The following is a 25951-nucleotide window of genomic DNA, read 5'->3' on the forward strand; positions in this document are numbered from 1 at the left end:
GTCCTGGAAGCCCCCTAAATGTCCCCCTGCAGGTCCTGGAAGTGCCCCAAATGTCCCCCTGCAGGTCCTGGAAGTCCCCCAAATGTCCCTCTGGAGGTCCCAGAAGTGCCCCTGCCCCCCCCCACTGCCCCCAATGGAGGTCCTGGAGGTCATGTCAGCCCCCCCCCCGACCCCCCCATCCCCAGAAGGTCCTGGCAGCCCCCTAAATGTCCCCCTGCAGGTCCTGGAAGTGCCCCTGTCCCCCCCTGGATGCCCCCCTGGAGGTCCCAGAAGTGCCCCCGCCCCCCCCCACTGCCCCCAATGGAGATCCTGGAGGTCATGTCAGCCCCCCCCCGCCCCCCCCATCCCCAGAAGGTCCTGGCAGCCCCCTAAAAGTCCCCCTGCAGGTCCTGGAAGTGCCCCTGTCCCCCCCTGGATGCCCCCCTGGAGGTCCCAGAAGTGCCCCCGCCCCCCCCCACTGCCCCCAATGGAGATCCTGGAGGTCATGTCAGCCCCCCCCCGCCCCCCCCATCCCCTGAAGGTCCTGGCAGCCCCCTAAATGTCCCCCTGCAGGTCCTGGAAGTCCCCCAAATGTCCCCCTGCAGGTCCTGGAAGTGCCCCTGTCTCCCCCTTGATGCCCCCCTGGAGGTCCCAGAAGTGCCCCCACCCCCCCCCACTGCCCCCAACGGAGGTGCTGGAGGTCCTGTCACCCCCCCCTGACCCCCCCCATCCCCAGAAGGTCCTGGAAGCCCCCTAAATGTCCCCCTGCAGGTCCTGGAAGTGCCCCAAATGTCCCCCTGCAGGTCCTGGAAGTCCCCCAAATGTCCCTCTGGAGGTCCCAGAAGTGCCCCTGCCCCCCCCCACTGCCCCCAATGGAGGTCCTGGAGGTCATGTCAGCCCCCCCCCCGACCCCCCCATCCCCAGAAGGTCCTGGCAGCCCCCTAAATGTCCCCCTGCAGGTCCTGGAAGTGCCCCTGTCCCCCCCTGGATGCCCCCCTGGAGGTCCCAGAAGTGCCCCCGCCCCCCCCCACTGCCCCCAATGGAGATCCTGGAGGTCATGTCAGCCCCCCCCCGCCCCCCCCATCCCCAGAAGGTCCTGGCAGCCCCCTAAAAGTCCCCCTGCAGGTCCTGGAAGTGCCCCTGTCTCCCCCTGGATGCCCCCCTGGAGGTCCCAGAAGTGCCCCTGCCCCCCCCCACTGCCCCCAATGGAGGTCCTGGAGGTCATGTCAGCCCCCCCCCGACCCCCCCATCCCCAGAAGGTCCTGGCAGCCCCCTAAATGTCCCCCTGCAGGTCCTGAAGTGCCCCTATCACCCCCCCGCTGCCCCCCTGGAGGTCCCAGAAGTGCCCCCACCCCCCCCCACTGCCCCCAACGGAGGTGCTGGAGGTGCCACCGACCCCCCCCCGACCCCCCCATCACCAGAAGGTCCTGGCAGCCCCCTAAATGTCCCCCTGCAGGTCCTGGAAGTCCCCCAAATGTCCCCCTGCAGGTCCTGGAAGTGCCCCTGTCCCCCCTTGATGCCCCCCTGGAGGTCCCAGAAGTGCCCCCACCCCCCCCCCACTGCCCCCAACGGAGGTGCAGGAGGTGCCACCGGCCCCCCCCCGGCCCCCCCATCCCCAGAAGGTCCTGGCAGCCCCCTAAATGTCCCCCTGCAGGTCCTGGAAGTCCCCCAAATGTCCCCCTGCAGGTCCTGGAAGTGCCCCTGTCCCCCCCCTGATGCCCCCCTGGAGGTCCCAGAAGTGCCCCTGCCCCCCCCCACTGCCCCCAATGGAGGTCCTGGAGGTCATGTCAGCCCCCCCCCGACCCCCCCATCCCCAGAAGGTCCTGGCAGCCCCCTAAATGTCCCCCTGCAGGTCCTGGAAGTCCCCCAAATGTCCCCCTGCAGGTCCTGGAAGTGCCCCTGTCCCCCCCCGGATGCCCCCCTGGAGGTCCCAGAAGTGCCCCCACCCCCCCCCACTGCCCCCAACGGAGGTGCAGGAGGTCATGTCAGCCCCCCCTGACCCCCCCCATCCCCAGAAGGTCCTGGCAGCCCCCTAAATGTCCCCCTGCAGGTCCTGGAAGTGCCCCTGTCTCCCCCTTGATGCCCCCCTGGAGGTCCCAGAAGTGCCCCCACCCCCCCCCACTGCCCCCAACGGAGGTGCAGGAGGTGCCACCGGCCCCCCCCCGGCCCCCCCCTAGGCGCAGTGTGCCCTGGCCCTGGCCAGCAGCTCGCTGAAGCTCTGGAAGAGCCGCTCCAACCAGTCGTGGTTCCGCATGCAGCGCTGCACCACCTCCTCCTGCCCCACGTCCGACAGCCCCCCCTCGATGGCCGTCGTCTGCGGGGGGGGGAAACGGGGGGGGGGGAAACGGGGGGGTCAGAAGGGGGGGTATTGAGATTGGGGGGGGGAGATGGGGGGTATTTGAGATGGGGGGGAGATGGGGGGTATCGAAATTGGGGGGAGATGGGGAGGTATTGAGGTGGGGGGGAGATGGGGGTCAGGGGGGTGTTGAGGTGGGGGGGGGTATTGAGATGGGTGGGGGGATGGGGGTCAGGGGGGGGATATGGGGGGGTCAAGGGGGGGGTATTGAGATGGGCAGGGGGATATGGGGGGATTATGGGGGGTGGAGATGGGGGGGTCAGGGGGGGTATTGAGGTGGGGGGGATTCGGGGGGGTTGGGGGGGAAATGGGGGGGGTCAGGGGGGGTATTGAGATCTGGGGGGGAGGTGGGGGGTTGGGGGGGTATTGAGGTGGGGGGGATTCAGGGGGTTGGGGGGGGGAAGTGGGGGGGTCAAGGGGGGGTATTGAGATTGGGGGGGGAGATGGGGGGTATTTGAGATGGGGGGGAGATGGGGGGTATTGAAATTGGGGGGAGATGGGGAGGTATTGAGGTGGGGGGGGAGATGGGGGTCAGGGGGGTGTTGAGGTGGGGGGGATTCGGGGGGGTTGGGGGGGATATGGGGGGGGGCAGGGGGGTATTGAGATGGGGGGGAGGTGGGGGGTCGGGGGGGTATTGAGGTGAGGGGGGAGACGGGGGGGGGAATTGAGATGGGTGGGGGGATGGGGGGCCAGGGGGGGGATATGGGGGGGTCAGGGGGGTATTGAGGTGGGGGGGATTCGGGGGGGGTCGGGGGGGAAATGGGGGGGGTCAGGGGGGTATTGAGGTGGGGGGGAGGTGGGGGGTCGGGGGGGTATTGAGGTGGGGGGGATTCGGGGGGGTCGGGGGGAAATGGGGGGGTCAGGGGGGTATTGAGATGGGGGGGAGGTGGGGGGGTATTGAGATGGGTGGGGGGATGGGGGGTCAGGGGGGGGATATGTGGGGGTCAAGAGGGGGTATTGAGATTGGGGGGGGAGATGGGGGGTATTGAGATGGGGGGGGAGATGGGGGGTGTCGAAATTGGGGGGGAGATGGGGAGGTATTGAGGTGGGGGGGAGATGGGGGTCAGGGGGGTGTTGAGGTGGGGGGGGGTATTGAGATGGGTGGGGGGATGGGGGGTCAGGGGGGGGATATGGGGGGGTCAAGGGGGGGTATTGAGATGGGCAGGGGGATATGGGGGGATTATGGGGGGTGGAGATGGGGGGGTCAGGGGGGGTATTGAGGTGGGGGGGATTCGGGGGGGGTTGGGGGGGAAATGGGGGGGTCAAGGGGGGGTATTGAGATCTGGGGGGGGGAGACGGGGGGTATTGTGGTGGGGGGGGAGATGGGGGGGTTGGGGGGGAAATGGGGGGGTCAAGGGGGGGTATTGAGATTGGGGGGGGGATATGGGGGGTATTGAGATGGGGGGGGAGATGGGGGGTATCGAAATTGGGGGGAGATGGGGAGGTATTGAGGTGGGGGGGGAGATGGGGGTCAGGGGGGATATGGGGGGGTCAAGGGGGGTATTGAGATGGGGGGAGGTGGGGGGTCGGGGGGGTATTGAGGTGAGGGGGGAGACGGGGGGGGGAATTGAGATGGGTGGGGGGATGGGGGGCCAGGGGGGGGATATGGGGGGGTCAGAGGGGTATTGAGGTGGGGGGGATTCGGGGGGGTTGGGGGGGAAATGGGGGGGGTCGGGGGGGGTATTGAGATTGGGGGGGGATATGGGGGGGTATTGAGGTGGGGGGGAGGTGGGGGGTCAGGGGGGTGTTGAGATGGGGGGGGAATGGGGGGTCGGGGGGGATATGGGGGGGTCAAGGGGGGGTATTGAGATTGGGGGGGGATGTGGGGGGTATTGAGATGGGGGGGGAGATGGGGGCTATCGAAATTGGGGGGAGATGGGGAGGTATTGAGGTGGGGGGGAGATGGGGGTCAGGGGGGTGTTGAGGTGGGGGGGGGTCTTGAGATGGGTGGGGGGATGGGGGTCAGGGGGGGGATATGGGGGGGTCAAGGGGGGGGTATTGAGATGGGCAGGGGGATATGGGGGGATTATGGGGGGTGGAGATGGGGGGGTCAGGGGGGGTATTGAGGTGGGGCGGATTCGGGGGGGTTGGGGGGGATATGGGGGGGGCAGGGGGGTATTGAGATGGGGGGGAGGTGGGGGGTCGGGGGGGTATTGAGGTAGGGGGGGAGATGGGGGGGGTATTGAGATGGGTGGGGGGATGGGGGGTCGGGGGGGGATATGGGGGGGTCAAGGGGGGGTATTGAGATGGGCAGGGGGATGTGGGGGGATTATGGGGGGTGGAGATGGGGGGGTCAGGGGGGGTATTGAGGTGGGGGGGGATTCGGGGGGGTTGGGGGGGATATGGGGGGGGTCAGAGGGGTATTGAGATGGGGGGGAGGTGGGGGGTTGGGGGGGTAATGAGGTGAGGGGGATTCGGGGGGGTTGGGAGGGAAATGGGGGGGTCAAGGGGGGGGTATTGAGATCTGGGGGGGGGAGACGGGGGGGTATTGAGGTGGGTGGGGGGATGGGGGTCAGGGGGGGGATATGGGGGGTTATGGGGGGCGGAGATGGGGGGGTCAGGGGGGGTGTTGAGGTGGGGGGGATTCAGGGGGGTCGGGGGGGCTGTGGGTGGCTATAAATGACTATAGGTGGCCACAGGTGGCTATAGGTGGCTATAGGTGGCTATGGGTGGCTGTGGGTGGCTATGGGTGGCTGTAGGTGGCTGTAGGTGGCCATGGGTGGCTATGGTGGCTATGGGTGGCCATGGGTGGCTGTGGGTGGCTATAGGTGGCTATGGGTGGCTATAGGTGGCTGTGGGTGGCTGTGGGTGGCTATAGGTGGCCACAGATGGCTATAAATGGCTATAAGTGGCTACAGATGACAGCGGGTGGCCATGGGTGGCTATAGGTGGCTGTAGGTGGCCGTGGGTGGCTATAGGTGGCTATGGGTGGCTATGGGTGGCTGTGGGTGGCTATAGGTGGCTATAGGTGGCTGTGGGTGGCTATAGGTGACCGTGGGTGGCTATACGGGGCTATGGGTGGCTATGGGTGGTGGTGGGTGGCTATAGGTGGCTATAGATGGCTGTAAGTGACTATGGGTGGCTATAGATGGCTATGGGTAGATGTGGGTGGCCACGAGTGGCTATGGGTGGCTATAGGTGCCTATGGATGGCTATAAATGACTATAGGTGGCTATAGATGGCCACGGGTGGCTATAGGTGGCTATAGGTGGCCACAGGTGGCTTTAAATGGCAATAAGTGGCTACAGGTGACAGCGGGTGGCTATGGGGGGCTATGGGTGGCTATGGGTGGCCGTGGGTGGCTATAGGTAATGGTGGGTGGCTGTGGGTGGCTATGGGTGGCCGTGGGTGGCTATTGGTGGCTATGGGTGGCCGTGGGTGGCTATTGGTGGCTATGGGTGGCCGTGGGTGGCTATAGGTAATGGTGGGTGGCTGTGGGTGGCTATAGATGGCTGTAGGTGGCCGTGGGTGGCTATGGGTGGCTATAGGTGGCTATGGGTGGCTATAGGTGGCTATGGGTGGCCGTGGGTGGCTATGGGTGGCTGTGGGTGGCTATGGGTGGCTATAGGTGGCTATGGGTGGCCGTGGGTGGCTATGGGTGGCTATGGGTGGCTATAGGTGGCTATAGGTGGCTATGGGTGGCTATAGGTGGCTATGGGTGGCTATAGGTGGCTATGGGTGGCCGTGGGTGGCTATGGGTGGCTGTGGGTGGCTATGGGTGGCTATAGGTGGCTATGGGTGGCCGTGGGTGGCTATGGGTGGCTATGGGTGGCTATGGGTGGCCGTGGGTGGCTGTGGGTGGCTGTGGGTGGCTATAGGTGACTATAAGTGGCTATAGGTGAGTATAGGTGGCTAGAGATGGCTATGGGTGGCCACGGGTGGCTATGGGTGGCTATAGGTGCCTATGGATGGCTATAGGTGCCTATGGATGGCTATAGGTGACTATAAGTGGCTATAGGTGGCCATGGGTGGCCACGGGTGGCTGTGGGTGGCTATAGGTGGCTACGGGTGGCTATGGGTGGCTATAGGTGGCTATAGGTGGCCACAGATGGCTATAAATGGCTACAAGTGGCTACAGGTGACGGCGGGTGGCTATGGGGGGCTATGGGTGGCTATGGGTGGCCGTGGGTGGCTATAGGTAATGGTGGGTGGCTGTGGGTGGCTATGGGTGGCTGTGGGTGGCTATAGGTGGCTATGGGTGGCTATAGGTGGCTACGGGTGGCCGTGGGTGGCTATGGGTGGCTATAGGTGACTATAAGTGGCTATAGGTGAGTATAGGTGGCTAGAGGTGGCTATGGGTGGCCACGGGTGGCTATAGGTGGCTATAGGTGGCCACAGATGGCTGTAAATGGCTACAAGTGGCTACAGGTGACGGTGGGTGGCTATGGGTGGCTATGGGTGGCCGTGGGTGGCTATAGGTGGCTATGGGTGGCCACGGGTGGCTATAGGTGACTATAGGTGGCTATAGGTGGCTATAGGTGGCTATAGGTGGCTATGGGTGGCCGTGGGTGGCTATGGGTGGCTGTGGGTGGCTATGGGTGGCTATGGGTGGCTATAGGTGGCTATGGGTGGCTGTGGGTGGCTATGGGTGGCTGTGGGTGGCTATAGGTGGCTATAGGTGGCCACGGGTGGCTATAGGTGACTATAGGTGGCTATAGGTGGCTATAGGTGGCTATAGGTGGCTACGGGTGGCTATGGGTGGCTATAGGTGGCCACAGGTGGCTATAAATGGCTACAAGTGGCTACAGGTGACAGCGGGTGGCTATGGGGGGCTATGGGTGGCTATGGGTGGCTGTGGGTGGCTATGGGTGGCCGTGGGTGGCTATAGGTGGCCGTGGGTGGCTATAGGTAATGGTGGGTGGCTGTGGGTGGCTATGGGTGGCTGTGGGTGGCTATAGGTGGCTGTGGGTGGCTATAGGTGGCCGTGGGTGGCTATAGGTAATGGTGGGTGGCTGTGGGTGGCTATGGGTGGCTATACGTGGCTATGGGTGGCTATAGGTGGCCACAGGTGGCTATAGGTGGCTATAGGTGGCTATGGGGGGCTATGGGGGGCTATGGGTGGCCGTGGGTGGCTATAGGTAATGGTGGGTGGCTGTGGGTGGCTATGGGTGGCTGTGGGTGGCTATGGGTGGCTGTGGGTGGCTATAGGTGGCCGTGGGTGGCTATAGGTAATGGTGGGTGGCTGTGGGTGGCTATGGGTGGCTATACGTGGCTATGGGTGGCTATAGGTGGCCACAGGTGGCTATACGTGGCTATAGGTGGCTATGGGGGGCTATGGGGGGCTATGGGTGGCCGTGGGTGGCTATAGGTAATGGTGGGTGGCTGTGGGTGGCTATGGGTGGCTGTGGGTGGCTATAGGTGGCCGTGGGTGGCTATAGGTGGCCGTGGGTGGCTATAGGTAATGGTGGGTGGCTGTGGGTGGCTATGGTGGCTGTGGGTGGCTATAGGTGGCCGTGGGTGGCTATAGGTAATGGTGGGTGGCTGTGGGTGGCTATGGGTGGCTATAGGTGGCTATGGGTGGCCGTGGGTGGCTATAGGTGGCCACGGGTGGCTACTGGTCACCTCGTCCTTGCAGCGCAGGAAGGTGTGGTACTTGTAGTGGTGCAGCGAGTGGTACAGCCCGTACAGCAGCGACTGCTCCAGCTCCACCTTGAACTCCTGCTGGGGGGGGGGCAGCGCTCAGACCCCCCCCTGGACCCCCCCTCAGACCCCCCCTGAGACCCCAAATCCCCTTTGCACCTTTAAGACCCCCCCCGGGACCCCCAAATCCCCTTTGCTCCCCCCCAGGACCCCCAAATCCCCTTTGCTCCCCCCCCATTCATTTTAAGACCCCCCCTCCGGGACCCCCAAATCCCCTTTGCTCTCCACCCCATCAATTTTAAGACCCCCCCCCTGAGACCCCCTGAGACCCCAAATCCCCTTTGCGCCTTTAAGACCCCCCTCAAGACCCCCAAATCCCCTTTGCTCCCCCCCAGGACCCCCAAATCCCCTTTGCTCCCCCCCATTCATTTTAAGACCCCCCCCCGAGACCCCCTGAGACCCCAAATCCCCTTTGCTCCTTTAAGACCCCCCTCAAGACCCCCAAATCCCCTTTGCTTTCCCCCCATTCATTTTAAGACCCCCCCTCCGGGACCCCCAAATCCCCTTTGCTTCCCCCCCCCATCAATTTTAAGACCCCCCCCCCTGAGACCCCCTGAGACCCCAAATCCCCTTTGCTCCTTTAAGACCCCCCCCAGGACCCCCAAATCCCCTTTGCTCCCCCCCCATTCATTTTAAGACCCCCCCTCCGGGACCCCCAAATCCCCTTTGCTCTCCACCCCATCAATTTTAAGACCCCCCCCCCGAGACCCCCCTGAGACCCCAAATCCCCTTTAGAACCCCCCCAGGACCTTTAGGACCCCCCAGTCCCTCCCAGGACCCCCAAAATCCCCTTTAGGTCCCCCCCAGGACCTTTATGACCCCCCAGTCCCTCCCAGGACCCCCCCAGGACCCCCAAAATCCCCTTTAGGCCCCCCCCAGGATCTTTAGGACCCCCCAATCCTTCCCACAACCCCCCCAGGACCCCCAAAATCCCCTTTAGGACCCCCCCCAGGACCATTAGAACCCCCCCAATCCTTCCCACAACCCCCCCAGGACCCCCAAAATTCTCTTTAGGACCCCCCCCAGGACCTTTAGGACCCCCCAATCCTTCCCACAACCCCCCCAGGACCCCCAAAATCCCCTTTAGGTCCCCCCCAGGACCTTTAGGACCCCCCAGTCCCTCCCAGGACCCCCCCAGGACCCCCAAAATCCCCTTTAGGTCCCCCCCAGGTCCTTTAGAACCTCCCAGTCCCTCCCAGGACCCCCCCAGGACCCCCAAAATCCCCTTTAGGTCCCCACCAGGACCTTTAGGACCCCCCAGTCCCTCCCACAACCCCCCCAGGACCCCCAAAATCCCCTTTAGGACCCCCTCCAGGACCTTTAGGACCCCCCAATCCCTCCCAGGACCCCCCCAGGACCCCCAAAACCCCCTTTATGACCCCCCCAGGACCTGTAGGACCCCGCAGTCCCTCCCACAACCCCCCCAGGACCCCCAAAACCCCCTTTATGACCCCCCCAGGACCTTTAGGACCCCCCAATCCTTCCCACAACCCCCCCAGGACCCCCAAAATCTGCTTTAGGTCCCCCCCAGGACCTTTAGGACCCCCCAATCCCTCCCAGGACCCCCCCAGGACCCCCAAAATCCCCTTTAGGTCCCCCCCAGGTCCTTTAGAACCTCCCAGTCCCTCCCAGGACCCCCCCAGGACCCCCAAAATCCCCTTTAGGTCCCCACCAGGACCTTTAGGACCCCCCAGTCCCTCCCACAACCCCCCCAGGACCCCCAAAATCCCCTTTAGGACCTCCCCCAGGACCTTTATGACCCCCCAATCCCTCCCAGGACCCCCCCAGGACCCCCAAAGTCCCCTTTAGGACCCCGCCCAGGACCTTTAGGACCCCCCAGTCCCTCCCAGGACCCCCCCAGGACCCCCAAAACCCCCTTTATGACCCCCCCAGGACCTTTAGGACCCCCCAATCCCTCCCACAACCCCCCCAGGACCCCCAAAACCCCCTTTATGACCCCCCAGGACCCCCAAAATCCCCTTTAGGTCCCCCCCAGTCCCACCCAGGACCCCCCAAATCCTCTTTAGGACCCCCCCCAGGACCTTTAGGACCCCCCAGTCCCTCCCAGGATCCCCAAAATCCCCTTTAGGTCCCCCCCAAGACCATTAGAACCCCCCCAATCCTTCCCCAACCGCCCCAGGACCCCCAAAATCCCCTTTAGGTCCCCCCCAGGACCTTTAGGACCCCCCAGTCCCTCCCAGGACCCCCCCAGGAGTTTAGGACCCCCCAGTCCCTCCCAGGACCCCCCCAGGACCCCCAAAATCCGCTTTAGGCCCCCCCCAGGACCTTTAGGACCCCCCCAATCCCCCCCAGCCCCCCCCCCACCTGTGGTTTGCCGACGCTCCTCTTGACCTTGCTGAGGGTTTTGCGGTTGTAGGGCTCCCCCCCCGGGCGCAGTTTCACCAACGCTTCCCCCCCCCGCTCCGTCTGCAGCTGCGGGAAGGTGTGCAGCGCCTCCTGGGGGGGCAGGGGTGGGGGGTGGGGGGGTCAGCCATATAGAGACCCCCCCCCAGAACCATCAAGACCCCCCCCAGACTCACAGAGATCCCCCCAGACCCATAGCGATGCCCTCAGATTCATAAAGACCCCCCCAGCCTCACAGAGACCCCCCCAGACCCATAGCGATGCCCTCAGATCCATAGAGACCCCCCCAGATCCACAGAGGCCCCCCCCAGACCCATAGAAAGCCCCCCACACCCATAGTGATGCCCTCAGATCCATAGAGACCCCCCCAGACCCACAGAGACCCCCCCCACACCCATAGTGATGCCCCCAGATCCATAGAGACCCCCCCAGACCCAGAGACCCCCCCAGACCCATAGCGATGCCCTCAGATCCACAGAGACCCCCCCAGCCTCACAGAGACCCCCCCAGACCCATAGCGATGCCCTCAGATCCATAGAGACCCCCCCAGACCCATAGAGACCCCCCCAGATCCATAGTGATGCCCTCAGATCCATAGAGACCCCCCCAGATCCACAGAGACCCCCCCCAGACCCATAGAAAGCCCCCCACACCCATAGTGATGCCCCCAGATTCCTAGAGACCCCCCCAGACCCATAGAGACCCCCCCAGATCCATAGTGATGCCCCCAGATCCATAGAGACCCCCCCAGCCCCACAGAGACCCCCCCAGACCCATAGCAATGCCCCCAAATCCATAGAGACCCCCCCAGCCCCACAATAACCCCCCCAGCCCCACAATGACCCCCCCAGCCCCACAATGGCCCCCAACCCCATAATACCCCCAGCCCCACAATGACCCCCCCAGTCCTTCAATACCCCCCAGCCCCACAGTGCCCCCCAGCCCCACGATCCCCCCCCAGCCCCACAATGACCCCCCCAGCCCCACAATGGCCCCCAACCCCGTAATGCCCCCAGCCCCACAATGACCCCCCCAGCCCCACAATGACCCCCACCCCACAATGGCCCCCAACCCCATAATACCCCCAGCCCCACAATGACCCCCCCAGCCCCACAATGGCCCCCAACCCCATAATACCCCCAGCCCCACAATGACCCCCACAATGCCCCCCCCAACCCCACAATGCCCCCCCCCAGCCCCCCAGCGCCCCCCACCTGCAGGGAGGGGCTGAGCGTGACCCTCTTGAGGACCTTCTTCTTGTGCTCATTGAGGATCCCATCGATCTTCCTCATGGGGGGCAGGTAGAGCTCATCTGGGGGGGGGGGGGGAGAGAGGGTAGAAAGGAGGGGATTAAGGAACCTACGGAGGTGGGATTGAGACTGGGGGGGGGGGGGGGGGGTTAATTTGGGAGGAGGGGGGGGGGGGGAGGTCTCTCACCGTTGGTGTCCTCCAAGGCTTGGATCATGTCGGGGTCCAGGGCGGTGCTGACCAGCATCTCCACGTAGCTGCGGTACATCTCCTTCATCGCACGCGTGTTCAGCACCCGCCCCGGCGGGGCCCGCTCTGCGGGGGCATTGCCCCTTTAAGGCGGGGACACGCCCCCCCCCCCCCCTCCCCCGGCTGTTGACATCCTTTCCCCCCCACGCCCAGCTGGTGGGCCCCACCTGATGGAGTCGGGCTACTAAAGCAAAGAGGGACAGCTTTAAGAGAGGCGTGGCCCCTTTAAGGTTTGGGACACGCCCCCTCTCCAAAAGCCCCGCCCTAACCGGTGGGCCCCACCTGATGGAGTCGGGCTACTAAAGCAAAGAGGGACAGCTTTAAGAGAAGCGTGGCCCCTTTAAGGTTTGGGACACGCCCCCTCTCCAAAAGCCCCGCCCTAACCGGTGGGCCCCACCTGATGGAGTCGGGCTACTAAAGCAAGGAGGGACAGCTTTAAGAGAGGCGTGGCCCCTTTAAGGCGAGGACACGCCCCCTCCCCAAAAGCCCCGCACTAACCGGTGGGCCCCACCTGATAGAGTAGGATAATACAGCAGTGAGGGAGAGCTTTAAGGGAGGCGTGGCCCCTTTAAGGTTTGGGACACGCCCCCTCTCCAAAAGCCCCGCCCTAACAGGTGGGCCCCACCTGATGGAGTCGGGCTACTAAAGCAAAGAGGGACAGCTTTAAGAGAGGCGTGGCCCCTTTAAGGTTTGGGACACGCCCCCTCTCCAAAAGCCCCGCCCTAACAGGTGGGCCCCACCTGATGGAGTCGGGCTACTAAAGCAAAGAGGGACAGCTTTAAGAGAGGCGTGGCCCCTTTAAGGTTTGGGACACGCCCCCTCTCCAAAAGCCCCGCCCTAACCGGTGGGCCCCACCTGATGGAGTCGGGCTACTAAAGCAAAGAGGGACAGCTGTAAGAGAGGCGTGGCACCTTTAAGGCGAGGACACGCCCCCTCTCCAAAAGCCCCGCCCTAACCGGTGGGCCCCACCTGATGGAGTCGGGCTACTAAAGGAATGAGGAAGAGCTTTAAGGGAAGCGTGGCCCCTTTAAGGTTTGGGACACGCCCCCTCTCCAAAAGCCCCGCCCTAACCAGTGGGCCCCACCTGATAGGAGTCGGATAATACAGCAGTGAGGGAGAGCTTTAAGAGAGGCGTGGCCCCTTTAAGGTTTGGGACACGCCCCCTCTCCAAAAGCCCCGCCCAATGGTGGGCCCCACCTGATGAGGGTGGGTTAATAAAGCAGTGTGGGGTGGCTTTAAGGGAGGTGTGGCCCCTTTAAAGAAGAGACACGCCCCCTCCCCAAAAGCCCCGCCCAATGGTGGGCCCCACCTGATAGAGTAGGATAATACAGCAGTGAGGGAGAGCTTTAAGAGAGGCGTGGCCCCTTTAAGGCGAGAACACGCCCCCTCCCCAAAAGCCCCGCCCTAACAGGTGGGCCCCACCTGATGGAGTTGGGCTACTAAAGGAGGGAGAGCTTTAAGGGAGGCGTGGCCCCTTTAAGGAAGGGAGATGCTTCCTCCCCAAAAGCCCCGCCCAATGGTGGGCCCCACCTGATGAGGGTGAGTTAATAAAACATTAGGGTGTGCTTTAATGGAAGCGTGGCCCCTTTAAGAAGAGTCCTGTGCCCTTCAAGGGGATTCTGGTCTCCCTTTAAGACACTAAACGCCCCCTTTAAGAACAAGGAAAGCCCCTTTTAAGGACACGCCCAGTATCAGGACGGGACACGCCCACTTTAGGACACACCCCTTTTAAGGAAGGACGCGACCCCTTTAAGGGAAGCCACGCCCCCCCTTTCAGCACAGCCCCGCCCATCAAGGAGGAACGGATTTAAGCCCCGCCCATTTGTGATGACCACGCCTCTTCATGCAAATTCTCCCTTCTTAAACAGGGCCACACCCCTTAAAGGAGATCTGCTCTGAGAGCCACGCCCACTTTCATTGGGGACACGCCTGTTTAAGGAGGACCCCACCTCATTTAGAAACGGCGTAGCCCTTTTAAACAGAAGCCACGCCCCTTTGCTCAAGCTCCACCTCCTTTTAAAAGGGCAACACCCACAAGCTGGGCCCCACCCCTTCCAAGTGGGATCGGCTCAACGGCCATTGCCCCTTTAAGTGGAAATCATGCCCACAAACGGATGCCACGCCTCCTTTAATTAAACCACGCCCCCTTTCCACGTAGCCACGCCCCCAGCTCGTTAGGCCCCGCCCCCCAGGGGGCGCTGCCCCCCATTTTTGTCCCCAAACTTCCATTTTTCCCCCCAAAATTTCCAATCCTTTCCCCAAAATTCAGGTTTTCCCCCCAAATTTTCCCTTCCCCCCCCAAAAAATATCAAAGTTTCCCCCAATTTCCAGTGCCCCCCCCCCCCCCCACTCCTAATTCGTCCCCCATATGAAGCCTCAGACCCCCTTTACCTCCCCCCCCCCCCCTCAAAAAAAATCCCAAATTTTCACCAAATTTCCCCATTTTCCCCCCAAACTTTCATGCCTCCCCCTCAGGTTTTCATGTCCCCCCCCCCCCCACTTTTTTCACCTTCCCCCCCCCCCCCAATTTGACACCATTGGAGCAACACTCAGATCCATACTCAGCTCCCAACCCCCCCCCCACATCAAAAATCCCAAATTTTCCCCCAAATTTCCCCCCCAAACTTTCATGCCCCCCCCCCCCCCAATTTGACACCATCGGAGCAACACTCAGATCCATACTCACCTCCCAACCCCCCCCCTTCCCCCCCCCCCCAGTAAAAAAATCCCCACTTTTCCACCAAAACGTCTCGTTTTCCCCATAAATTTTTGCCCCCCTCCCAAATCCCGATTTTACCCCCAAATTTCCTCGTTTCCCCCCCAAATTTCCGTGCCCCCCCCCTCCCCAAACTCACCCTCCTCGCTGGGGGGGTCGGCGCTGGACTCGGACTCGGACGAGGTGGCCGCTTCCTTCAGCCATTTTTTCCTCTTTTTGGGGGGGGGCTCCGCTTTCACTTTGTGACTTTTGGCTCGGGATTTTGGGGGGGGGGAGGAGGAGGAGGAGGATTTGGGGGGGTCGTAACCCCTCCCCCACCTCTCGGAGACCCCGCGGCCGGCGCGGGGGCCGGAACCTCGGGATGAATGGATTTAGGATTTTTGTCAGATTTGGGGTTTTTTTCGGGACGGGGTGAACGGTGGTCGTTACGGGGGGGTTTGTCGTTTGATGGGGGGGGGTCCGGGCGGGGGGGGGGAGGCGCTTTTGGGGTGGAGCTTTTGGGGTGGCTCTGCCGTCTATAGAAGGGGAAAAGAGGGGGGGGGGGGGCATCAGTTGTGAGGCACAATTTGTGATCTCTCCCCACCCCCCCCCTCCTCCCACGCTGCCCCCCCCCCACCCCCCCCCCACGTGACCCCCGCCCCCCCCCCCCTTTCCCCCTCCTCAATGGACCGGGGGACTTGGGGACCCCCCCCCCCTCTCCAGAGGGATGATGGGAAATTCCCATTGACTGCAATGACCCCATTCAGCCCATTGGGCCCATGGGCTCCATTCATCCCTATTGACCCCATTGACCCCAATGACCCCAAATGCCCCCATTGACCCCAATGTCCCCCATTGCCCCCATTGACCCCAATGCCCCCAATGTCCCCATTGACTCCGATGACCCCAATGCCCCCATTGACCCCAATGTCCCCATTGACTCCAATGACCCCAATGCCCCCATTGACCCCAAATGCCCCCATAGAACCCATTGACCCCAATGCCCCCAGTGACGCCATTGACCCCATTGCCCCCACTGACCCCAAATGCCCCCATTGATCCCAAATGCTCCCATTGACCCCAATGTCCCCCATTGACCCCATTGCCCCCACTGACCCCAATGCCCCCATTGACCCCAATGTCCCCATTGACTCCAATGACCCCAATGCCCCCATTGATCCCAATGACCCCAATGCCCCCATTGATCCCATTGACCCCAATGCCCCCATTGCCCCCATCGATCCCAAATGCCTCCATTGACCCCAATGTCCCCCATTGACCCCATTGCCCCCACTGACCCCAAATGACCCCATTGATCCCATTGTCCCCCAATGACCCCATTGCCCCCAATGTCCCCATTGACTCCAATGACCCCAATGCCCCCATTGATCCCAATGACCCCAATGCCCCCATTGAACCCATTGACCCCAAATGCCCCCAATGCCGCCATTGACCCCAATGTCCCCCATTGACCCCATTGCCCCCACTGACCCCAAATGCCCCCATTGATCCCATTGACCCCATTGCCCCCAATGTCCCCATTGACCCCAATGCCCCCAATGTCGCCATTAACTCCGATGACCCCAATGCTCCCATTGATCCCAATGACCCCAATGCCCCCACTGAACCCATTGACTCCAATGTCCACATTGATCCCAAAGCCCCCATTGATCCCATTGACCCAAATGCCCCCCAATGCCCCCATTGACCCCAATGTCCCCATTGACTCCGATGACCCCAATGCCCCCATTGATCCCAAATGCCCCCATTGACCCCAATGCCCCCACTGACCCCAAATGCCCCCATTAATCCCATTGACCCCAATGCCCCCATTGAACCCAATGACCCCAATGCCCCCATTGACCCCATTGCCCCCACTGACCCCAAATGCCCCCATTAATCCCATTGACCCCAATGCCCCCAGTGACCCCATTGCCCCCGCTGACCCCAAATGCCCCCATTGATCCCATTGACCCCAATGCCTCCATTGACCCCAATGCCCCCATGACCCCAATGTTCCCCATTCACCCCAATGCCCCCATTCACCCCATTGAGCTCACTGGCTCCATTGACCCCAATGTCCCCACTGACCCCATTGCCCCCCCCGTCCCCCTGCCGCCCCCCCCACCCCCCCCCCACCTGACAGCAGCCATGGGGCGATGCCAAGGTTTCCATCACCCCCATCCCCCCATTACCCCCATTACCCCCATTCCCCTCCCTCCCCCCATTGCCCCCCCCGTGCCCCCCCCCGTGTCCCCCCCGCGCCCCCCCCCACCTGACAGCAGCCATGGGGCGATGCCAAGGTTTCCATTCCCCCCATTGTCCCCCATTGTTTCCATCTCCCCCATCTCCCCCATTCCCCCCATCACCCCCATTGCCCCCCCGCTGCCCCCCCCGCGCCCCCCCCCACCTGACAGCAGCCATGGGGCGATGCCAAGGTTTCCATTGCCCCCATTGCCCCCATTGCCCCCCATTGTTTTCACCCCCCCACCGCCCCTATTTCCCCCATTACCCCCATTGCCCCATTCCCCTCCCTCCCCCCATTCCCCCCCCTTCCCCCATTGCCACCCCCCATTGCCCCCCCCCACTGCCCCCCCCGCGCCCCCCCCCCACCTGACAGCAGCCATGGGGCGATGCCAGGGTTTCCATTCCCCCCATTGCCCCCATTCCCCCATCACCCCCATTGCCCCCCCCCCCCATTGCCCCCCCTCCCCTCATTGCCCCCCCCCACCCCCCCCCACTGCCCCCCCCCGCGCCCCCCCCCACCTGACAGCAGCCATGGGGCGACGCCAAGGTTTCCATCACCCCCATGCCCCCATTACCCCCATTCCCCCCCCTTCCCCCATTGCCACCCCCCATTGCCCCCCCCCACTGTCCCCCCCCGCGCCCCCCCCCACCTGACAGCAGCCATGGGGTGATGCCAAGGTTTCCATCACCCCCATCCCCCCCATCGCCCCCATCCCCCCCATCTCCCCCATTGCCCCAATCACCCCATTCCCCCCCCATTGCCCCCCCCCATTGCCCCCCCCCGTGCCCCCCCCCACCTGAGAGCAGCCATGGGGCGATGCCAGGGTTTCCATTCCCCCCATTGCCCCCATTCCCCCATCACCCCCATTGCCCCCCCCCCCATTGCCCCCCCTCCCCTCATTGCCCCCCCCCACCCCCCCCCACTGCCCCCCCCCGCGCCCCCCCAACCTGACAGCAGCCATGGGGTGATGCCAAGGTTTCCATCACCCCCATCCCCCCATTACCCCCATTCCCCTCCCTCCCCCCATTCCCCCCATCACCCCCATTGCCCCCCCGCTGCCCCCCCCGCGCCCCCCCCCACCTGACAGCAGCCATGGGGCGATGCCAAGGTTTCCATTGCCCCCATTGCCCCCATTGCCCCCCATTGTTTTCACCCCCCCACCGCCCCTATTTCCCCCATTACCCCCATTGCCCCATTCCCCTCCCTCCCCCCATTCCCCCCCCTTCCCCCATTGCCACCCCCCATTGCCCCCCCCCACTGCCCCCCCCGCGCCCCCCCCCACCTGAGAGCAGCCATGGGGCGATGCCAGGGTTTCCATTCCCCCCATTGCCCCCATTCCCCCATCACCCCCATTGCCCCCCCCCCCATTGCCCCCCCTCCCCTCATTGCCCCCCCCCACCCCCCCCCACTGCCCCCCCCCGCGCCCCCCCAACCTGACAGCAGCCATGGGGTGATGCCAAGGTTTCCATCACCCCCATCCCCCCATTACCCCCATTCCCCTCCCTCCCCCCATTCCCCCCCCTTCCCCCATTGCCCCCCCGCTGCCCCCCCCGCGCCCCCCCCCACCTGACAGCAGCCATGGGGCGATGCCAGGGTTTCCATTCCCCCCATTGCCCCCATTGCCCCCCATTGTTTCCATGCCCCCCACCGCCCCCATCCCCCCCCTCCCCCCATTGCCCCCCCCCGCCCCCCCCCCACCTGACAGCAGCCATGGGGCGATGCCAAGGTTTCCATCACCCCCATCCCCCCATTACCCCCATTACCCCCATTCCCCTCCCTCCCCCCATTCCCCCCCCTTCCCCCATTGCCCCCCCCGCATTGCCCCCCCCCACTGCCCCCCCCCGCGCCCCCCCCCCCCCCCGCATGACAGCAGCCATGGGGCGATGCCAAGGTTTCCATCAACCCCATTGTCCCCATTGCCCCCATTCCCCCCCATTGTTTTCATCCCCCCCACCGCCCCCCCCCCATGCCTCTGTTTCCCCCATTTCCCCCCATTGCCCCCCCCAGCGCCCCCCCCACTGCCCCCCCCCGTGCCCCCCCCACCTGACAGCAGCCATGGGGCGATGCCAGGGTTTCCATTCCCCCCAATTGCCCCCATTCCCCCATCACCCCCATTGCCCCCCCCCCCATTGCCCCCCCTCCCCTCATTGCCCCCCCCCACCCCCCCCCCACTGCCCCCCCCCGCGCCCCCCCAACCTGACAGCAGCCATGGGGTGATGCCAAGGTTTCCATCACCCCCATCCCCCCATTACCCCCATTCCCCTCCCTCCCCCCATTCCCCCCCCTTCCCCCATTGCCACCCCCATTACCCCCCCCCACTGCCCCCCCCCGCACCCCCCCCCACCTGACAGCAGCCATGGGGCGATGCCAAGGTTTCCATCACCCCCATCCCCCCATTACCCCCATTCCCCTCCCTCCCCCCATTGCCCCCCCCGTGCCCCCCCCCGTGCCCCCCCCGCGCCCCCCCCCACCTGACAGCAGCCATGGGGCGATGCCAAGGTTTCCATTCCCCCCATTGTCCCCCATTGTTTCCATCTCCCCCATCTCCCCCATTCCCCCCATCACCCCCATTGCCCCCCCGCTGCCCCCCCCGCGCCCCCCCCCACCTGACAGCAGCCATGGGGCGATGCCAAGGTTTCCATTGCCCCCATTGCCCCCCATTGTTTTCACCCCCCCACCGCCCCTATTTCCCCCATTACCCCCATTGCCCCATTCCCCTCCCTCCCCCCATTCCCCCCCCTTCCCCCATTGCCACCCCCCATTGCCCCCCCCCACTGCCCCCCCCGCGCCCCCCCCCACCTGACAGCAGCCATGGGGCGATGCCAAGGTTTCCATCACCCCCATCCCCCCATTACCCCCATTCCCCCCATTCCCCTCCCTCCCCCCATTACCCCCCCTTCCCCCATTGCCCCCCCTTATTGCCCCCCCCCACTGCCCCCCCCCGCGCCCCCCCCCACCTGACAGCAGCCATGGGGCGATGCCAGGGTTTCCTGGAGCAGACCCTGACGTAATCCTTCTTGTTGACGTTCTCCAGGAACTTGACGTAGAGGCGCTGGTAGCGATTCTTGGCGTCCCCAAAATACCCCAAATACTGGGGGGGGGGGGGACATAAAAAGGGGGGGGGGGTCACACCCCATTATCAACACCCCCCCCCCATTAGGGATCCCTCATTTTGTTGCCCCCCCCATTATAGAGATCCCCCATTTCTGTTGCCCCCCCATCATAGAAATCCCCTATTTCTGTTGCCCCCCCCCCATTAGGGATCCCCCATTTTGTTGCCCCCCCCATCATAGAAATCCCCCATTTTGTTGCCCCCCCCCCATTATAGACATCCCCCATTGTGTCGCCCCCCCCTTAATACCCCATTTTTGTTGCCCCCCCATCATAGAAATCCCCCATTTGTTGCCCCCCCCCATCATAGACATCCCCCATTTTTGTTGCCCCCCCCCATTAGGGATCCCCCATTTTATTGCCCCCCCCCATTATAGAAATCCCCCATTTTATTGCCCCCCCCCATTAGAGATCCCTCATTTTTGTTGCCCCCCCCCATTATAGACATCCCCCATTGTGTCGCCCCCCCCCTTAATACCCCATTTTTATTGCCCCCCCATCATAGAAATCCCCCATTTCTGTTGCCCCCCCCCCATTAGGGATCCCCCATTTTGTTGCCCCCCCCCATTAGGGATTCCCCCCATTTTATTCCCCCCCCCCATCATAGAAACCCCCCGTTTTTGTTGCCCCCCCCCATCATAGAAATCCCCCATTTTATTGCCCCCCCCATCATAGAAATCCCCCATTTCTGTTGCCCCCCCCCATTAGAGATCCCCCATTTTTGTTGCCCCCCCATCATAGAAATCCCCCATTTTTGTTGCCCCCCCCCATTATAGACATCCCCCATTTTATTGCCCCCCCCATTAGAGATCCCCCATTTTATTGCCCCCCCCATCATAGACATCCCCCATTTTATTGCCCCCCCCCATCATAGAAATCCCCCATTTTTGTTGCCCCCCCCCATTAGAGATCCCCCTTTTTTTTTTGCCCCCCCCTCCATTATAGAGATCCCCCTCCCCCCCCCATTTTAGGGTCCTCCATTTTTCAGATCCCCCCCATTTTTGCCCACCCCCCCCCATTTTTGGGCCCCTCCCTCCATTTTTTAGATCCCCCCCCCCATTTTGGGTCCCTCCCCCCCCCATTTTTACCCCCCCTCCCCATTTTAGGGTCCCCCATTTCCCACCCCCCCCCATTTTTGGGTCCCTCCCTCCATTTTTAACCCCCCCCCCTCAATTTCACCCTTCCCCCCCCCCTCCCCATTTCACCACTTTTCTCCCCCTCCCCATTTTCCCACCCCCCCCATTTCCCCCCCCTCCACTTTTGGGCCCCTCCTTTCATTTTTCACACCTCCCCCTCCCCATTTTTGTGCCCCCCCCCCACCCCCCCACCATTTTACCCTCCCCCCCCCCACCCCATTTCAGCACTTTTCTCCCCCCCCCCTCCACTTTTGGGCCCCTCCTTTCATTCTTTACATCTCCCCCTCCCCATTTTTGTTCCCCCCCCCACCCCCCCACCATTTTACCCTCCCCCCCCCCCCATTTCATCACTTTTCTCCCCCCCCCTCCACTTTTGGGCCCCTCCTTTCATTTTCTACACCTCCCCCTCCCCATTTTTATGCCCCCCCCCACCCCCCCACCATTTTACCCTCCCCCCCCCCCACCCAATTTCAGCACTTTTCTCCCCCCCCCTCCACTTTTGGGCCCCTCCTTTCATTTTTCACACCTCCCCCTCCCCATTTTTGTTCCCCCCCTCCCCATTTTTGTTCCCCCCCCCACCCCCCCACCATTTTACCCTCCCCCCCCCCCCCATTTCAGCACTTTTCTCCCCCCCCCCTCCACTTTTGGGCCCCTCCTTTCATTTTTTACACCTCCCCCTCCCCATTTTTGTTCCCCACCTTCCCCATTTTTGTGCCCCCCCCCCATTTTTGTGCCCCCCCCTCCATTTTTTTTGCCCCCCCCCCCCCCACTCACATTGCTGGTGGCACAGAACTGCCTCTGCCCATCTTTGATTTCGGGGGTGAACTTTTGCAGCAGAGCTTTCTGCACCCTCCAAATCGGGGGGGGCTCCCGGCCCGTCTGCAGCGCCAGCTATTGGGGGGGGGGGGCAACAAAATTGGGGGGGGGGGGTCTGTGTGATGCCCCCCCCCCCCCCAGCCCCAAAATGGGCCCAAAAAGCACCAAAATGGATGCGAGAAAATGATGATGGGGGGCTGAGAGACCCCCCCCCCAAAAAAAAAACAACACAGAATTGTCTCCCAGTACATCCCAGTATCTTCCAGTTCATACCAGTTCCCTTCCAGGGCATCCAATCTGTATTCCAGTGCCTCCCAGTTCCCTCCCAGTCCATCCCAGTCCATCCCAGTGCCTCCCAGTCCATCCCAGTACCTCCCAGTACATCCCAGTGCTCCCAGTCCCTCCCAGTGCCTCCCAGTCCATCCCAGTACCTCCCAGTACATCCCAGTTACTACCAGTTCCCTTCCAGGGCCTCCAATCCACATCCCAGTGCCTCCCAGTGCCTCCCAGTACCTCCCAGTTCCCTCCCAGTCCCTCCCAGTTCCTACCAGTTCCCTTCCAGGGCCTCCAATCCGCATCCCAGTGCCTCCCAGTTCCCTCCCAGTTCCCTCCCAGTCCATCCCAGTCCCTCCCAGTACATCCCAGTACCTTCCAGCTCCCTTCCAGGGCCTCCAATCCTCATCCCAGTGCCTCCCAGTGCCTCCCAGTTCCCTCCCAGTACCTCCCAGTGCCTCCCAGTCCATCCCAGCGCTCCCAGTCCATCCCAGTTCCTACCAGTTCCCTTCCAGGGCCTCCAATCCGTATCCCAGTGCCTCCCAGTTCCCTCCCAGTTCCCTCCCAGTACATCCCAGTACCTTCCAGTTCCCTTCCAGGGCCTCCAATCCACATCCCAGTGCCTCCCAGTTCCCTCCCAGTCCATCCCAGTACCTCCCAGTACATCCCAGTGCTCCCAGTCCCTCCCAGGCCATCCCAGTTCCTACCAGTTCCCTTCCAGGGCCTCCAATCCGTATCCCAGTGCCTCCCAGTTCCCTCCCAGTTCCCTCCCAGTTCCCTCCCAGTACATCCCAGTACCTTCCAGTTCCCTTCCAGGGCCTCCAATCCACATCCCAGTGCCTCCCAGTTCCCTCCCAGTCCATCCCAGTACCTCCCAGTACATCCCAGTGCTCCCAGTCCCTCCCAGGCCATCCCAGTTCCTACCAGTTCCCTTCCAGGGCCTCCAATCCGTATCCCAGTGCCTCCCAGTTCCCTCCCAGTTCCCTCCCAGTTCCCTCCCAGTCCATCCCAGTGCCTCCCAGTTCCCTCTCAATCCATCCCAGTCCCTCCCAGTTCCTACCAGTTCCCTTCCAGGTCCTCCAATCCACATCCCAGTGCCTTCCAGTTCCCTCCCAGTCCATCCCAGTCCCTCCCAGTTCCTACCAGTTCCCTTCCAGGGCCTCCAATCCGCATCCCAGTGCCTCCCAGTGCCTCCCAGTTCCCTCCCAGTACCTCCCAGCCCATCCCAGTGCCTCCCAGTCCTTCCCAGTACCTCCCAGTGCCTCCCAGTTCCCTCTCAGTCCATCCCAGTCCCTCCCAGTTCCTACCAGTTCCCTTCCAGCGCCTCCAATCCTCATCCCAGTGCCTCCCAGTCCATCCCAGTCCCTCCCAGTACATCCCAGTACCTTCCAGCTCCCTTCCAGGGCCTCCAATCCACATCCCAGTTCCCTCCCAGTGCCTCCCAGTTCCCTCCCAGTACCTCCCAGTCCATCCCAGTACCTCCCAGTACATCCCAGTCCATCCCAGTGCCTCCCAGTCCATCCCAGTACCTCCCAGTACATCCCAGTGCTCCCAGTCCCTCCCAGTCCATCCCAGTGCCTCCCAGTCCATCCCAGTACCTCCCAGGCCATCCCAGTTCCTACCAGTTCCCTTCCAGCGCCTCCAATCCTCATCCCAGTGCCTCCCAGTCCATCCCAGTCCCTCCCAGGCCATCCCAGTTCCTACCAGTTCCCTTCCAGGGCCTCCAATCTGTATCCCAGTCCCTCCCAGTCCCTCCCAGTCCCTCCCAGTGCCTCCCAGTCCATCCCAGTGCCTCCCAGTCCATCCCAGTACCTCCCAGTACATCCCAGTCCATCCCAGTACCTCCCAGTCCATCCCAGTACCTTCCAGCTCCCTTCCAGGGCCTCCAATCCACATCCCAGTGCCTCCCAGTCCATCCCAGTACCTCCCAGTTCCCTCCCAGTCCCTCCCAGTCCATCCCAGTTCCTACCAGTTCCCTTCCAGGGCCTCCCAGTCCCTCCCAGTACCTCCCAGTACATCCCAGCGCTCCCAGTCCCTCCCAGTCCATCCCAGTACCTTCCATCTCCCTTCCAGGGCCTCCAATCCGCATCCCAGTGCCTCCCAGGGCCTCCCAGTTCCCTCCCAGTACCTCCCAGCTCCCTCCCAGTGCCTCCCAGTACCTCCCAGTCCATCCCAGTACCTCCCAGTACATTCCAGTGATCCCAGTCCCTCCCAGTCCATCCCAGTTCCCTTCCAGGGCCTCCAATCCGTATCCCAGTGCCTCCCAGTTCCCTCCCAGTCCATCCCAGTGCTCCCAGTCTCTCCCAGTACCTTCCAGATCCCTTCTAGGGCCTCCAATCCACATCCCAGTGCCTCCCAGTGCCTCCCAGTTCCCTCCCAGTCCATCCCAGTACCTCCCAGTGCCTCCCAGTACCTCCCAGTACATCCCAGTGCTCCCAGTCCATCCCAGTCCCTCCCAGTTCCTACCAGTTCCCTTCCAGGGCCTTCAATCCACATACCAGTGCCTCCCAGTGCCTCCCAGTACATCCCAGTCCCTCCCAGTACATCCCAGTACCTTCCATCTCCCTTCCAGGGCCTCCAATCCTCATCCCAGTGCCTCCTAGTGCCTCCCAGTTCCCTCCCAGTACCTCCCAGTTCCCTCCCAGTCCCTCCCAGTCCATCCCAGTTCCTACCAGTTCCCTTTCAGGGCCTCCAATCCGCATCCCAGTGCCTCCCAGTTCCCTCTCAGTCCCTCCCAGTACATCGCAGTTCCTACCAGTTCCCTTCCAGGGCCTCCAAGCCGCATCCCAGTCCATCCCAGTGCCTCCCAGTTCCCTCCCAGTCCATCCCAGTGCCTCCCAGTCCTTTCCAGTACCTCCCAGTGCCTCCCAGTTCCCTCTCAGTCCATCCCAGTCCCTCCCAGTTCCTACCAGTTCCCTTCCAGGGCCTCCAATCCTCATCCCAGTGCCTCCCAGTCCATCCCAGTCCCTCCCAGTACATCCCAGTACCTTCCAGCTCCCTTCCAGGGCCTCCAATCTGCATCCCAGTGCCTCCCAGTGCCTTCCAGTTCCCTCCCAGTACCTCCCAGTCCATCCCAGTACCTCCCAGTACATCCCAGTGATCCCAGTCCCTCCCAGTCCATCCCAGTTCCCTTCCATGGCCTCCAATCCGCACCCCAGTGCCTCCCAGTTCCCTCCCAGTGCCTCCCAGTACCTCCCAGTACATCCCAGTACCTTCCAGCTCCCTTCCAGGGCCTCCAATCCCCACCCCAGTGCCTCCCAGTGCCTCCCAGTTCCCTCCCAGTCCATCCCAGTACCTCCCAGTCCATCCCAGTGCACCCAGTCCCTCCCAGTTCCTACCAGTTCCCTTCCAGGGCCTCCAATCCACATCCCAGTGCCTCCCAGTGCCTCCCAGTTCCCTCTCAGTCCATCCCAGTCCCTCCCAGTTCCTACCAGTTCCCTTCCAGGTCCTCCAATCTGCATCCCAATCTCTTCCAGTCCCTCCCAGTGCCTCCCAGTCCATCCCAGCCCCTTCCTACTGCCCCTGGTCCCATCCCAGTTCCCCCAATCCCCCTCTAATCCCCTCCCAGTCCCTCCCAGTGCCTCCCAGTGCCCCCCACCCCCCCCAGTTTCCCCACCTTGAGGGCCGGGATGTCGTCGACGCGCACGACGAACTCGTCCCTCTCCCTGAAGATGCCCTCTCCATCCCTCCCAGTGCCTCCCAGTCCATCCCAGTGCCTCCCAGTCTGCATCCCAGTCCCTCCCAGTGCCTCCAACCCCTCTCCCATTCCCTCCTAGTCCCATCCCAGTGCCTCCCAGTCCCTCCCAGTCCCTTCTAGTCCCATCCCAGTGCCTCCC

General features: G+C 63.2%; 1 protein-coding gene and 1 long non-coding RNA gene across 18 annotated transcripts in view; both read right to left on the minus strand.

Annotated features, from left to right (window-relative positions):
- Positions 1–1974: 1974 nt before the first annotated feature.
- Positions 1975–25951, minus strand: part of PRR12 (proline rich 12) — a 73167-nt gene continuing 49190 nt past the window's right edge. The window contains 9 exon segments of the mRNA XM_090127548.1: positions 1975–2293; positions 7898–7993; positions 10301–10432; positions 11554–11651; positions 11777–11902; positions 14692–14821; positions 14824–15067; positions 19737–19870; positions 21801–21917. Of these exon segments, the coding sequence (XP_089983674.1) occupies positions 2153–2293; positions 7898–7993; positions 10301–10432; positions 11554–11651; positions 11777–11902; positions 14692–14821; positions 14824–15067; positions 19737–19870; positions 21801–21917 (1218 nt within the window). The 3' untranslated portion in view covers positions 1975–2152.
- On the minus strand, positions 21985–25723 carry LOC149914261 (uncharacterized). 17 transcript variants are annotated; one of them, XR_016460695.1, is made up of 6 exons: positions 25308–25723; positions 25103–25195; positions 24223–24508; positions 23958–24150; positions 23461–23673; positions 21985–22966 (listed from the first exon to the last, which is right to left on the minus strand). It is a non-coding gene; the product is annotated as an uncharacterized LOC149914261 (long non-coding RNA). The 17 variants fall into 17 exon arrangements; XR_016460692.1 differs by having other exon boundaries at positions 23461–23553; positions 23645–23673; positions 25103–25723; XR_016460684.1 differs by having other exon boundaries at positions 21985–22243; positions 22274–22966; positions 25103–25723.

Source organism: Phasianus colchicus, chromosome 31 (genome assembly GCF_987193195.1).
Source record: "Phasianus colchicus chromosome 31, bPhaCol1.hap1.1, whole genome shotgun sequence".
NCBI classification, from domain to species: Eukaryota; Metazoa; Chordata; class Aves; order Galliformes; family Phasianidae; genus Phasianus; species Phasianus colchicus.